Source organism: Humulus lupulus, chromosome 2, assembly GCF_963169125.1.
Source record: "Humulus lupulus chromosome 2, drHumLupu1.1, whole genome shotgun sequence".
NCBI classification, from domain to species: Eukaryota; Viridiplantae; Streptophyta; class Magnoliopsida; order Rosales; family Cannabaceae; genus Humulus; species Humulus lupulus.
This window is the reverse complement of record NC_084794.1, coordinates 82046232-82061831: the sequence shown is the minus strand read 5'-3', so window position 1 is coordinate 82061831 and position 15600 is coordinate 82046232. Positions and strand designations below refer to the sequence as shown.

At 42.8% G+C, this 15600-nt stretch overlaps 1 protein-coding gene across 1 annotated transcript; it reads left to right on the top strand.

The window, feature by feature from the left end:
• Nucleotides 1-7119: 7119 nt before the first annotated feature.
• On the top strand, nucleotides 7120-8290 carry LOC133818114 (uncharacterized). Its single transcript, XM_062250823.1, has one exon. It carries the CDS (start codon nucleotides 7373-7375, stop codon nucleotides 7865-7867), a length of 495 nt encoding a protein of 164 aa, XP_062106807.1. The 5' UTR covers nucleotides 7120-7372; the 3' UTR covers nucleotides 7868-8290.
• The last annotated feature ends 7310 nt before the right edge of the window (nucleotides 8291-15600 follow it).

The window sequence follows — 15600 nt, the reverse complement described above, 5'->3', positions numbered from 1 at the left end:
CATGAAAATAAAACATGTGAGCAAAGTGATTGACCAAGTCAAAAAATGATTTCTATTCTTTTATTGATAATAAAATGAGATTACAAAGAATTTGGGTTTTAATTAGGGCATAAAACCCCAACACAAGCCTTCACCTTTTCCTGAATCTCGAAACCATTACTGCCTTCCCAACTTTCTTGCACAACCTGATGACACATAGGTTCTCTAATCCATGCATTTTTCGAATCTGAATCTAGCATGCCTCACCACTGAGATACGGTAGAAAGGATCCAAGAACAAAGGACTATGGTCAGGAGAGGTCTACTTAAGATTGAATAACTTAATTGAAACCAAAATTATCAACTAGCTTTGAGGTGCTAGTGGTCTGTCTAAACTCACCTCAACCCATCTGTCAGTGCCTCTACCCTTATCCCAAGTGAATTGATAACCAGATAAATTAATATCTATGAGAGCACAATCATGAATTACTTCTTGAAAACCTTCAACTAACCAATTCAGGTAGAGATTACCTCCGCGTTTGTCCTCTTGGCTTAGAATGTTATTGAAATCTCCAACCAAGCACCATGGAAGAGAGCAATCAGCATGAAGAGTACGAACAAGGTCCCACGTCCTCGTCCTTAGATTGCGACTAGGCTCCCATAAATTCCAGTCAACCGATACTCCATACTACCCTCATATTTTATCATCGGATCAATGTGATTTTGAGAAAAACCATGAATAGTTACTTCCTCCATTGTCTTCCACAACAGAGTTACACCACCGCTTATGCCTTGGGCTTCCACTACAAACACTCCATCAAATACCAATTGCCTCCTAACCACCTATAATCTATCTTTAGAACAAAGGGTTTCACAAAGAAGAATAAAATTGGGCCTCTTTTGCATGACAAGCTCTTTGAAGAACTAAATGGTCCATGTATTTCCAAGCCCACGACAGTTCCAACTTAATATACTCATAATGATTGGCGAGCCCCACTTCCAAGGCTCGCTAAAGACATGTTTTTTGGAGTTTCAATTCTCTCCTAGCCCAATTCCAACAAAGGCCCAATGACTTCTCCCTCAGTGGTACACCTCCTCTTTGGATCCATTACCACCAATTCATCAGTTTGAATATTTCCTTCCTTTTCACCAGAGTTGACTTTGTCTATCAACTCTTCATCAATACTCATGGGATTACCATTAACTTTCCCATGATTGTGGCTACTTGCCATATATGTTTAATTCCTAGTAAATGCATTCCCACGCACATGTAGAGTCCAAGAACTTTACTTAGCTAGTTAGATAGTAGTATAATAGTAATAGTAGTATTATTGTTATGGCTGTGGATTTATTGGTTCACACCGGAATTTATTTGGACACTCATAGTAACACTTGTAGATTTTCTAAGTTTAACCTATAGTCTAGGAATATTAATTTTAACCTAAGGTTTTATTAATATGACTGATATTGAGGGTAATATTTATTATATTATAAGGTTTAGATAAGACCCAATAAGATAAAAGCACATGTCATGTGTATGTTTAATAATGATTGAGTATTTTGAGTATTAAATTTATTAAGGTTAAAATTTGAATATCCTAGGGTCAGTCAGTAGCTTTGAAAACGTTAGAGGGCTTAGTCAAGGTTGTTTACTCAATTCAAATTAAGCTAAAAATGTGTAATTTCATGTTTAAATATTCAGCGTATGCCGATATATCACAGCTATAAGGGGCAATATATCGCAGCACGGAAAAAAAAAAAAACGTCGCACGATTGCCTCGGGCATACTAGCCCAGGCGATATATCGCCTACAAGGGGGGATATATTGCCTCCTTCACGGCATTTTGAAACTTTTTGAAAATGTTCTCCATTCAAATCTTCAACCTCTTGATAAGTCCAACATCTTTCTGAATGAGCCTTCAGCCTCTGCTGAACGATAATTCAAATATTTTTCACTTAAAAAGCCATTATTTTTATTCAAGTTAAATGAATATCTCTTCATTCCTAAACTCTATAAATAGGACCTAGTACCCAGCCATTTATTCATCTATTAAGCTAAGTTTAGAGGCTGCAAGTTGTTAGGTTAGTGTGAGAGTGTAAACACTTGGGTTGGGAATTATAAGCTTGATCATTATAAGCTTACCAAACACTTGGGAAGTAAGGTTTTATAGCATTTCAGTTCAAGGTTTAGATTCGCTATAGAAGCATTCAAAGTATTCCACACTCTAGTTCATTTGGTATTATTTTCTTTATGTTCTTGTAGTCTTCTACTCAGTATTCTAACCTTATTCCTTATTATTGGTTAGGAAATCTAAGAACTTACACATAAGTTTTTGGTAAGTATATTCTTAATGGTATAAGTTCTTCCATTCTTTTCATCTCATTCTCTTTAGTATACTCACTCTCCCATTTATGGTTTTTAGGAGTGTTCCAAAATCCCAAAATCTGTTCTCATATCCCGGTAATTTGGTAAGGAAAATAGGATAGGATTTACGTGTTATATGATTTTATATGTTATCTTATGATTTTATGTTATGTAATATGCTATGCTAAGTATGTTTGTAGACTTGGGCATATGACCTATACAACTAACAAGCCCCAAATAGATTATGGGCAAATGACTTGCTTAGCTAGCAAGCCCCACTAATCTAATGGGCAAATGACTTGTTTAGTTTATGGGACCCCAAGTAATAATGGCCATTATAGTATGTATGTGACATAAGTGTTATGATATGTTTTATGTTTCTTTATGAAATTTATGTATATGGTTTATGTGTTAGATTTTCCTTGCTGGGCATTAGGCTCACTCCTTTTTGTTTATATGTGCAGGAAAATAGCTTTAGTGGCGGGAAAGGTTCTTGGTAGTTTTGGGCATGTGTATTGAGGCGGAATGGATTCAAAGAGTTGAGAGTTTTGATTCGAGGATGAAGTCTTTACTTATGTTTTTATGTGTATTTTTCTGCACTTATTTATGTAATCTCTTTTAATTACAATTATGTTATGTTTTGATTTTAAAACAATGGGATCCCATATCCTAACTTAAATTTTATGTAAGTTTAACCTTTATTTTTACAAGTTTTTTTTAATAAAGTTATGATCTTTTCACTTGTAAGTTTTATTAAGGATTAGGGTCTATGTGTAGTTTTCATTAATGGTCCAAAGTCTAGAGTAGTTGGGTCATTACAGCACAGGAGCCACTGGAGGTTGGTCTGCAGCACCGATCCTTAGCCACCGTGAGCCAATAAACTAGTTGTGATGATGTGGTTGGGCACTCATCCATGCCCCATATGGTTTCTCTACCTCCTCCAATGGCCGCTCAAAAAACTGCTCACAATACTTCTCAGAATGGCAAATGATACCACAAATGAAGCAGAAAGTTGGGGCTCTCTCATATCTAAATGTTACCCAGAACCATTCACCACCACTCTTGCGGATCTTCATTGTAACGCCCTACTTCCTTAGAGCCGTTACTAAGTGAGTTTTAAACGTGCACTTAACTCGCTAATCGAGGTTTTAGGTCAAAAGTGTAACTAAATCATAAACAGTGAAATAAACTTTGAAAATAATTCCATTTACTATAAATCATCGAGTTTTTGACACTTGGGATCCTAAGATACTGTTTAGAAATATTTACAACATATAATTACAAGTCAAGTCGACTAGAAGACAAAATCTAAGTTTTAATACAACCATCTCCCAAAACCACTGGCTGTGGCAGCCAGGCAGGCCAAACATGTACGCGCCGCTTCACGCTCTCCATACTCATGGTTGGTTGACTTTCCCCTTGCCCTTGCCTGCACCACAGAGCACCCGTGAGCCGAATCCCAGCAAGAAAACCCCTCACAAGCAGATAACATATGCATAACAAACACTTATCAGTTAAACAGGCCATCAATAGGCTAAACACATACAGCCATGCCGTCCCAGGCGCTTTACCATGCCTTGGGTTCGCGGTCCACACTGTGAGGATATCCCAGGTATCCTTTAGGGTCTCGCCCTGGCAGCTCGCACTCCACGTGCCTAACGCCGTTTCTGGTCCCTTACCGTTTCTGGCCTTGCCGACCTCGGCCTGCACCGTTTCTGGCTCTTGCCGAACATTTACACATATGCATACATAGCATAATAAAGAAAATACTAATTATGAACAAATCAATCAAAGGGGCTACGTCCTGCAACACAGACATATAGGGCTCAGCCCTACATACAAGGTCTGTGGAAGATAGTGGTTTTCTTACCTGTGTCTCAAGCTCCTTAAGCACCGAAGTCACGGGCACGGTCCTCTATCCTGAGCCTCTTCAACAAAACCTAGTCACAACACATATAAAACACTCTTTAATACTAACCAATCCAAAACCATTTCCCGAGACCAATCCCGTACTCTCGAGACCTCCAATTTCCCAAAACAAAGTAGCGGAAACAACCCCCGAGCCCCCTAGGCAAAAACCCAAAAATGGAAATTTTCCCCTGCCCAAAAATGGCCTAGCGCCGCAGTGCCCTCCAATGAGGGCCGCGACGCCCAGAATGGCCCACGCCCCTGCTGTAGCCTAGCGCTGCGGCGCCCCTTCGCGAACCCAGAATTATGGGTTTTGCCATGCGTTGTTCCCAAGCCAAATCACTTCCAATTCAACCCAAACACATACCCAAACCCCAAAACCAATTTGAAACCTCAAATGAACCATCTAACATCCTAAAAACACCAACAACAAGGTCCAACACACAATCACACCCAAAATCCACACTTTGGTTTCAAATTCCAGAAACTTAAATCATAGCTTTTAAAACTTAAACCAAGGCTTGAAAAATGTAAACCATGATTCTAAATCCTTAAACCACATCAGATACGAAAATTCAAAGATGTTTAAAACTCTTACCTCAATCAATAATTCAGCTTGAATTCTCTCCAATCCCAGCTTTGAGCAAATTCCTCCTGATTACCCAAACTGAATTCCTTACAAAACCAGCCACAACTATCTTTAAATTTCCACACTTACTTTCTAGAAATTAAGCTTAAACTTAAACAAAAACAGAGACAAATCCTTACCTCAGAAAAGTCTTGGTCTATGATCAAGTTTAATTGCCTCCAACCACTTAATTCTCCTCCTAGGTCTTTCAAATTTTAGCTCCCTTCTTCCTTTCCTTTCTTTCTAGTTTTCTCCTTAAGCTTCCAGCCAAAACAGAATATGCCTAAGTGTTAAAACGTGAATAACATTTCCCTCATCTGAAGTTATCTATATCCTACCAAAAGACCATTTTACCCCTCCATGTAATTCCCTGCCTAACTAAACCTCAAGGGCATTTTTGCCATTTCACCTTTCCTACAATTCTACCATTTTTCTCACCTAAAATTGTTACTCTCAATAGTTACCAATGGTCACTCAAGTTACTCAATCACCATTAACCATTAACTCACAAACTCAAATTATAAAATTCCCAAAATACCCCTAGGCTCCTCCCGAGCCGAGTATTTAATCCCGTTGTGACTTTTATACTAATTAGCTCCCAAGGACCGTTCCGGCACTTGCATCACAACAATATCACCACTCACACGTGGTATTAATCATATAACATAATTATTACATTTATGCCCTTAGCGGGATGAAAATTACCAATTTACCCGTAACAACCAAATGGGGCACACATGCATATTTATTTCGCCTAAACATGCATTCTAACCACATATTCATTAAATTCACATAAATTAATACAGTATAGCAGTTATTTCCCTCCCGGCACATTAATCAAGGCCCCAAGCTTTATTAGCAAATTTGGGTCGTTACATTCATCCTCCTTGTTAAAGGATTATCCATATTGATAGTGATCCTTATACGCAAATACTCACGCCATACTCCAACAAAATTGTTCGGATCCGATTCAATGAATACACCAATGTTGTTCCCCACATCCTTCTTTCAGACATGAAACCTGGTTGCATATCAAAATCTTGAACCCAGATATCAAGTTGATTCAGTAGTACATCTCTCAGATTATCCCCATTTTGCAATCTAGCAAAGATTAACTGTTTTCGATTAAAGGTCCAAGGGCTACCTTCCACCACTATTTTAACATCAACCTCATGGTAAAACTGAAACAGGTGCAAGTTATGTTGCAATTCCTTGACATACATTGCACACCCTGGGCGCCATAACGCTGCCAATTGGTGTTGTATAATGAGAAAATCGATCACCCCTTCAGTAAAAAAATTTCCAACCAGACACCATCGTGCATCAATATCTTCTTCCACTGCCGCATTATCATACGATAAACCTTTGATCTCCTCATCTTCCAGGCTGATAAACACATACCTTGATTCCAGATCTTGTAGATGAGAACTACTAGATGCCATAGTATCTTTTACCAAGGAAACAAAACCAATACAAAACAAACCAAAAAACACAAAGGCCAACTTATCACGCTAACTTACTTATTCGATAGCATACCATGTCAAAGGACAAGACGCAAAAAAAAACCTTGGTTTAGGGAAAAGAGTGATTTGAATGCAATTGACTCCTAAACTCCCAAAGCCAACTATTTTTATAATAAAAAAAATAGAATGAATCACTTTTAAAAAAAATAAGTTATTGTATCATCTATTTATATATTTACTAATTAACTTATAAGCTAAAAGCATCTTAGGTGAAAAAGAGCCTATACATTCTTCCATTTATTTGTCCGTCTATACTTTTTTCTTTTTTTCCTTTTTGTCTTTTTATTGACAATTATCTTTTGTTATCCATCAGGATAAAAACAAAGTTATAAATTTTATTATTTAATTAATAAATAAGACTTTATCTTTTTTTTTTCTTTTGACAAAAGACTAGTTGAGACCTTCTCTATATAAAATTGTAAGACTATAATTTAGGTTGGTAGCCATAATTATAATTTATATTCTCGTTGATCTATCTTTTATCGTTCACTTATTCAACTCCTCTGAGTAATCTAAATAATAATAATAATAAAAAAGTAAACCAAATACTAACTAATCAAATTAAACAAGTATAGCTATCCAATCATATCAAAATTTCTTTTTTAGGAAAAATAATAAAACAGCAAGAAATTGAATTAAAGTATAGTATCTTCGATTAGTTTATTTTGTGGAGAAATAAGCTGGCCTTACAAAGCAAATCACATTACATTAAAAAAAAAAATGGTCCACGTCAGTGACACCTGGCAACAACAATTTTCAGGTACGAGTTATTTGATCTCCACCCAACCCATGTTACCGTTACAAAAAATGCTCCTATCTTCTCTCCCTCTCTAACCCCAAAATCCAATTTCTCATCCTCATCGCAAACCAAAAAAATTAGGGCAAAGGATTGCGGAGAAGAGAAGAACCCAAAATCTGATTCTTCTCCTTTCTGCAAATTCCTTTTCCCCAAGCTCCCCGGGCCACGAAGATGCCATCGGATCTAAGCATGGACGTCGTTTCACCGCGAGAGATGGACCTCAACGAAGACGTTTCGGAGCTGTTGTATACGAAGAGAGGTTGCTGTTTTTGGATCCCTTGCTTCAGCACCGATCGATCATCGTCCGATTCCGCCGGATCGGTGTGGTGGCAGCGGATGCGGCCTGTTGAGAATGACGATCCCTGGTGGAGCCGTAGCTGGAAGAAGGTCCGTGAGTGGTCGGAGCTCGTCGCCGGCCCGAAGTGGAAGACCTTCATTCGCCGGTTCAACAAGAACCGTCCATTCGGCCACAACCACAAGCAGGTCGGTAAATTCAACTACGACGAGTTTAATTACGCTCTCAATTTCGACGAAGGCCCTGGGCAGAATGGTCATTTCGATGACGAAGATCTTTTGCACCGAGATTTCTCGAGCCGGTTCGCTTCAGTACCGCCTTCGGCTAAGTCGTCGATGGATTTGGGGAAGGATGGACCGTCGTTCACGTGAGTTGCGGTTCACTCATTGGGTTAGCTCTGGTTGGGCCTTCACGTGGGCTTAGCTGGGCCGCGGCGAATTGCAGCGCCGAGTTTCGCGGGAGCTGTGATCCGTAGCGCAATAAGCGGCGACCGGTCGACTATTGAGCTTTTTTTTTTGTCTGATGACGTGGGCGGATGGATGGTTGATTGGTAGTGGGGACGACCTTAAGGATTTTTTTTTCTTTTATTTCGATTTTTTTTGGGGGGGAAATTATTAATTTTTTTTTACACGAATGAAAATAAAAAGAAGAAAAGAAATAAAGAAATCATAGATTTTTTATTTGTGGTTGTGTGATAAATTATATTAATAGTAATTGTAAAATAATATGTGTTTATGTTCGAGCGGAAAACAATTAAAATAAAAGTTGCGTGGTTAGTTGCCTAATGTTCTTAACTTCTTATAGTTTGTTCTATTTTTAATATTTTATTTACAATAACAATAATAATTCACACATTTGTAGCTAAAAAAAATTGTGTGGTGTCGCAATAAAAACACAAACACAGCTTATTCTCATTTACAGACTATTTATTAATTAATTTATTTAGACTATAAATTTAAGTTATATTTAAGAGAACACAAATTTCTATGATAAATAAGATTTGTCAAAAATTAGATATGTATTGCTACAAAAAGAAATAGACATGGATTTTAATTCTCATTTGATTTTACCCCCAAAAAATCTCATATTATTTATAAAAATTACTCCTTATCTTTTATTCACAAAAAATAACTAAATTTCATACCTAGCTTAAAATATTGTCATATCGAATTTTAACTTATTTATACACTCAATTTTTTTTTTTTTTAATAAATAAATTACATCTCCCACTGTCCTACATTATTTTTTTCATCATAAACTTGAAATACTCTTGGTAACTTCTGAGGCCATTTCTCTTCCTCATTCCCTGAGTCTAGTATCTTTCTTCATTGCCATGAGATTATTTCTCTCCTCATCATTCTCTCTCGGTTAGATACCTTCCTCCATTGCTGACAAGATTTTTCTCCCTCTTTCTTTCTCATTTTGGTACTGTTGGGCCCAAAATATTCGACTCAAAGTTCTTTCCTCATTTACCGAATGTTCAAAACGGATCGTTTTGGTCTGCAGAAGCTCCGAAGGCAGAAGCCGCGGGTCAAAGGCGGTCTGCGCTTCTGACTTCCGAATACATAATTTAAAATCAGCATGTTTTGGAGGGAAATCCGGTTATCTTTCCTCCATCAATCAAGGGTTTGCTTGAACCAACTAACCACTTGACATTTTTGTTCTATAAATATGAGATTCTTATTCAAACAAAGGGATCGAACTTTTTACTGACTTAGGCATCGAAGTGTCTTTCTTGCAGGTATCCCCGACGAGTTATAGATGATCTTCATCACCGAAACAATGTCAGAGCGTCATCTACCGTTGGATCATACCCCCAAATATAGAAAGACAAATTTGTTGCTTCAACAATTGGCGCCGTCTGTGGGAATCGCCGAACGTTTTGGCCTTAGCGACATCGTCGAATCAAGAAATCAAGAACGCTCTTTTTTGCAACCAAGATCTTCTCAAACCTTGGCGCCATGCCGCCAAAGGGCAACGGAGTGTCGGGTCTAGTCACCCAGGTCATCCCACCAGTGGACGTGAGCGACCAAATTGACAGGATGTGTCGCCTGCTGGAAGCTAGCTAGTAGAGATCCGACGAAGCAATTAAAACGTTGACTGAAGCTCAGGCTAGGCTCGAAGCTGAGATTGCTGAGTTGCGCAAATTCACCGACGCCACACGCAGCACCCAAGGCAACAGCAAACTCGACTCTAAAAGACCCGAAGTTCCAATCGACTGCATCAGTTCCCCTCAACAAACTACGCACCTCGGTAGCGAAGGATCCCAGGGTTTCCCACCACCCTCCCCAACCCATCTTTGTCTTGGGGCCGAAGAATGATGAGGCCCGCTTTGTGACACACATGTGCGGACCGGAGCAAAGCCCACCCGGTCAACTCAGCCGACCGCCGAAGTCAGCCCCTAACAAATCGCACAACGAGCCGCGCATGACTCACCCGCTGAGGACCATGCTCCCTCGATCCGGTTCTTAGACAGTTGGAAAGAAGAGATGATGAGGGAAATGATGCAGAAGTTCTCAAAAGGAAGGTCCGTTCACGCAACTGAGCATATGGATCTGGTGCTAAGAACCACTGAGAAGTCCCCCTTCTCAGAATGGATTCAGAACGAGCCTAAACCCCGAGACTTCGTCATCCCTTCCCTTCCTGGATTTAATGGAAAGGGAGATCTGTTAAACCATCTGTTCCAATTTCAGCAGAAAATGGCACTAGAAGCCAACAACGAAGCCATTCAATGCAAGGTCTTTTCAACGACTTTCTATGGTCCAGCTCTGCTGTGGTTCCGACAATTAAAGCCCGGATCCGTCAACAGTTTTAGTGACCTCCGGCGCACTTTTCTACAACAATATAGCGCGAACCGTGAGGCACCAAGAACAATGGCAGACCTCTATCGGATCGAGCAAGGGGAAAATGAACATCCGAAGGCATATCTACAACGTTTCATTAACCTCGTGCATCAGATCCATGACGTCGACCCGGTTACCACGGCCAATATCTTCGTGAAAAGCTTGCAGGTGGGATCTCTCTTGCACGAAAATCTCACCATGACACCGCCTTATGACATGGCTGAGGTCCAGACCCGAGCCGAGGGCGTCTTCAGGGTCCTAGAATTTTGAGAGCGTGCACAGAAGAAATCCGCACTTATCTCCGCTCCACCAGCAAATAACCCTCCGCCACTTGCTAGAGATGACAAGAGGAAGAGACACCAGACATACCACACAAAGGAAGGGAAGACGCCAAGACAGTACCGAGGGTCAGCGCGATACCCTTCCTTCGAATACACCGTCCCACAGGAAGTCATTTACGAAGAAAATAAAGACAAACCTATCTGGCGTGAGCCGTATAAGATTACCACTCCTCCAGACAGAAGGGATAAAAACAGATATTGTCTCTTCCATAAAGATCACGGTCATACGATCACAGAATGGCACAACCTGAACAATCAAATCCAGGCCCTCATGAGAAGTGGGAGGCTAACCCAGTATATTAAGGAGGCAAGCAGACCCGACACCTCGCAGCATAATCCTGCTTTTGCCCCAGCACCACAAGCAGCAGACCCCGTGCGCACAGCCTTTGCAAGCCCACAAGAGCCTCTTAAGCAAGACCCTCGTGGCTGCTTCGGACGTGAGGCCGAGGCTGCTGGGGCGCGAGCCTGGGCACGCGAGGCCATCTTGCGGGGCATGGTTTTGAGCATGCGAGGCCTGCCAACGAGATTTCCCCCTGGGTACACGAGGCTCCCTTATGCGTCACACATCTAGGCACGGGAGGACACCTCGCGAGGCACAGTCTTCAGCATGCGAGGCCGTTGTGAGAGGGTCGCGCCCCGAGCGTCTCGTGGCTCAAGCATGCATGTAGGCCTTTAAGGGACCTTAACACACGACTTGGTTCTTTTATGGGCGTAGAATATTGAGCGTCCACACTTGCCCCCCAGTATAGGAGAGGACCTTTAGGTGCTCTTGTAGACTATTCACCTTGATTCTTATAAATAGGCCTTCATGCATGGCCTAATATTTTTACCTTACTTCCTTGGCTTAGTGGTTTGGAGAACCTTTCCTTTTTCAAGAGGTAAGGGGTCCAATCCCTCACAACCTCACTTTTGCCATAGCTTCCTTTATTTTATTTTTTCATTTCATTTTCATCATTTTTTTTTTACATATGAGCTAATTTTTTGGGGTATCTATTTGGTGGCTAACACATCTTTCTGGTCTATTCTTGCAGACGCGTACCTTCGACCCTTTGGTGCTTTTTGGCCCTCGACCTCCATTCGACCTCGACAACACTCCATCTTATCTGCTTGAGGTATATATATTTTTTTACATTCATCGGGTCCAAATTAGCATTACTCGGGATGGGATACCTTAGCCTGAGCTTGTAGTGAGTTTGACCATATGCATGCCCCTCTTTTTTATACCCTGTAGTGGGCCATTTAGGACGTTTGCATCTGGAGATATTAAGCCTATTCCTTTGTGTTTTGTATCCATCCCCTCATTTATACGTGAACCCCTTTTCGCTTTCGGGACGAGGTTTCATGGCCAGTGACGGCCCGTCCGACATACCCCCGGGGGCTGAGTTTATTGACCTGTCCTCAGACTCAGAGTCCCCTGAGGGCAACCCTCACTAGGACTATGACTCCTTAAGGCAGGCCCACATCCACCACATTGAGTACATGGCTGAACTTAGGGGTAAAATTTGGGTGGTGGAGAGTGAAATTGACTCGGTGTCGAGAGGAGACGGAGCACTTCCCCCCCCCCCCCCCCCCCAGACCTTAGTGACCATGTAGCGAGCCTTAGGGTGAACCTTTTTGAATTGCAGTGGGAGTTAGAGTTTATGGAGGGACACCTTCCGCCCGAACCTCCCAACCCATCCTCGCCTGATGACGGTCATGGGGCTGCTACCGCTTCTCCTCAGCCCTAGTCTCAGTTTTTCCTAGCTCAGCGCTTCCCCCGCCGCTCCCTTGATGGAAAACTCTTGCTAGGAAGAAAAAATGGAGGGTCAAGTGCTCTGTCTCTTCCTCACATTTTTCTTTTGGTTTTGCAGATATGTCGAAGGCACATTGACAGGTATCTATCCAGGAACAGGACGACACTCCTTTACTGGCGTTCGAGCTGGTGTCGCATGTGTTCACGAATAAATTGAAGGAAATTGTGAAGCACTATCGTGTTCCCCCAGAATACGCCTTATATGCTCCTCAGGAGGCATGCCGGGCCGACCGCCCTAGGAAGGGTCTTGTGGCTTTGAGCGAACACATTTTGAAGGCGGGTGGCACCATTCCCTTGCACCTGTTTTTCGTAGCGGTCCTTAACTACTTCGACCTGGCCCCCCTTCAGCTGTCGCCCAAAAGTTGGTTGACCCTAAGTTGCCTTTTTGTGGCGTTCAAGGAACTGGCTAAACGCGCTCCTACGACGCAAGAGGTGCACTTCCTGTACTACCTCATGGCATCCCCCAAGTCCAAGGGCTTCTACTACCTGCAAAAGGCCAATAACGAGCTCCCCTTGATAGATGGCTCAGTGTCCAATACGGGGTCTTGGAAGCAAGAATTTTTCTTCGTAAAGGGCTCTCTCTCTGTCCGTGAACACTTCCGCGCCACCCCCAGTAAGTACCCTGGTCCTTCTTTTCTTCTTATTAGAACTTACTGTTTTGTACTCACGCTTGCACTGACACTGGCGTGGATCTTGCAGAGCAGTTTGCGGTTCCTTCGGTCATTAGGTCGGAGGCGGAGGCCGTGAATGACCTCATTAATGCTGACTCCACCATGAAGAAGGCGGCATTCTTATTCACCTTGGCAAATCTCAACCACCACCAGTTGTCCCCGGTCTCAGACCCCAAGCTCCTGTGGTCGATTCCTGGGTCTAAGAAGACAATGGCTGCGCCGGCCGAGCCTTTCCCAAACAAAGGTGAGGCTGAGGAGGAGCCGGGGGAAGCCCCCCTTGAATGCGAGGGACCTCACCAGCGATCCTTGTCCCCCGGGGAATGCCCCCCTTATGAACCCTATGACCAGGGCATGGCCTTCCAAACTCAAGATCAGCATGTCGCACCGGGGTGTTATGTATCCCCTAGCCCTGAGGGCTACGACGCCTTCCCTCAGGCTCCTCTCGACCCTGGGTCATCAGGGGGTTATTACACCGACCTTGCGGAGCCCCCCTCTGATTTACCAGAGCCTCAGTTTTCCACTTTCATCGCGCCCTCTCCCGCTTCGGCAAGCGGGTCGTCTGTCCTCATCTAGCCAGGAGCCCTTGGTACGGATGGGGAGCCCTCGGTGACTCGGATGGCGATGTCTTATGGACAGCGATACAGCCAACTTGCCTCGAGCCTCCCTGTATCCGACTGGAATGGCCTTGGGAACGTGACTCAGTCGGACCTTGGGGAGAACCTAAGGCGCTCCATGACTTGGGTGAGTCCCCGCACCTCGCGTCGGCCATATTATGTATAGGTGTTTATGCATATATATTTTTTTGTTTTTGTCACTTATTGTTGTTGTTGTTGTTAACTTTCTTGTGCAGGCTTATACTGTGGCCTTGCAGTTTGCCGACTCGGCTGGCCATCTCTCCGTGTCGTGCGCCGAGAGGGACCGTCTTGCAGCACGAGTTCAAGAGCTCGAGAAGGAGCTTAATGAAACCCAGGCTAAGTTGTCAAGGGTCCGAACCAAATTTTCCAACTTGTTACTAAAGAGGAAGGAAGTAAGGGCCAATACCCAAGGGCTACAGGACAAGGTTACCAGCTTGGAGCGTGAACTCCAGGAGGCCAAGGCCATCGCGGCCGCGTCACAGTAGAGAGTTACTCAGCTGGAGGCCGAATTCGAGGCCCTCAAGGCCGAACTTCAGTCGTCGCAGGAGAGAAATGCTTCCTTGGAAGCGGAGAAGGCTACCACCGAGCGCAGGTCCATAGACCGTGCTCTTTACAACGTGTGGAGGCAGGATACTAATTTCGATTTCTCTTATTTTGGTGAGCATGTCGTCGCTCGAGTGGCCATGTGGAGTGCCCGCGACAGGAGGCCCTGAAGTGGTTATTTCATAACATTTTCCAGCTAGCCCTCCCTGGGTGTATGCTCTCTTCCTTTTTTTTTTGTACTTTGGGCCTTTGTAATATGACTGTCATTACTATTTTTCTTTGGTAAGTCTTGTACTGTCTTCAAAACTTTCTCTTTCAATGTATATATACATGTGTTGTATTTATCTTTTATTCTACTGCATTTGAGGTCCTTTTGAGCCTATATGATGGGGTTTGGTCGGTTCCCCTCTTTTATTCACTAAGCTGGAGGTCCTTTGGAACCCATGTGAGAGGATTCACTGGGACCCCTTTTGGTGCCTCTTGATTACTTTTATAAGGATATTTTGACCCCTTGGGTCTTAACTATCCTTTTATATATTCTTGTGCGCGTTTATTATTTGTTGCGAGAAGCGTCCTTCTCGTTGTTATTTATAGTACTATTTTTGCAAGGGTCTCTTTTAGGACCCTTTTTGGCTAGACGACTTGGTGGCCGCACTAGACTTATTATTGTCGTTACCATCTTTTTTTTTTGTACGTCCCTATGGCCTCCTTGGTGTTCACAAGGGTAGCTAATCCTTGTGATTCCAGGGGATGCCTTGTAAGGACTTCGTTTAAGACCCTGGTATAGGGGGTCCCTCTGGGATCCCCCATTAAAGGGTTCCATTTTTTTAGGGTCACTTCCTCCTGATGGAGGGCCCTTTTTAGGATCCTCCTAGTGCGTAGGGTCGTTTTTAGGGTCCTCCTGACAGGGGGTCGTTTTTAGGGTCCTCCTGGTAGAGGGTCCCTTTTAGGGGCCTCCTTTTTAGGAGGGCAAGGGGTCCTTTTTAGGATCCTCTGTTTTAGGGGGGCAAGGGGTCCTTTTTAGGTTCCCCCTGTCAGTTGCATGTTTTCGCCTCCTGTCCTGCCCCCCAAGTGCTTGGTGAAATTTATTTCAGCAGGCACTTTGGCTGATGCCCGCGTAGCGAAGAAAAGTACATACGAAGTTGCAAACCGTTTCATTCATAAAATTCTGGCTACAGGGATACATATGAGATTTTCATAGAAAATAAAATAAAAAAGACTCACACCTACTCAGGAGGTTATCAAAGTAACCTCTTTGATTCTTCTCTATCATACTAAG

Bases quoted from the DNA above. Each gene is read 5' to 3' on its own strand.
- LOC133818114 (XM_062250823.1), top strand. From the start codon at position 7,373: ATGCCATCGGATCTAAGCATGGACGTCGTTTCACCGCGAGAGATGGAC.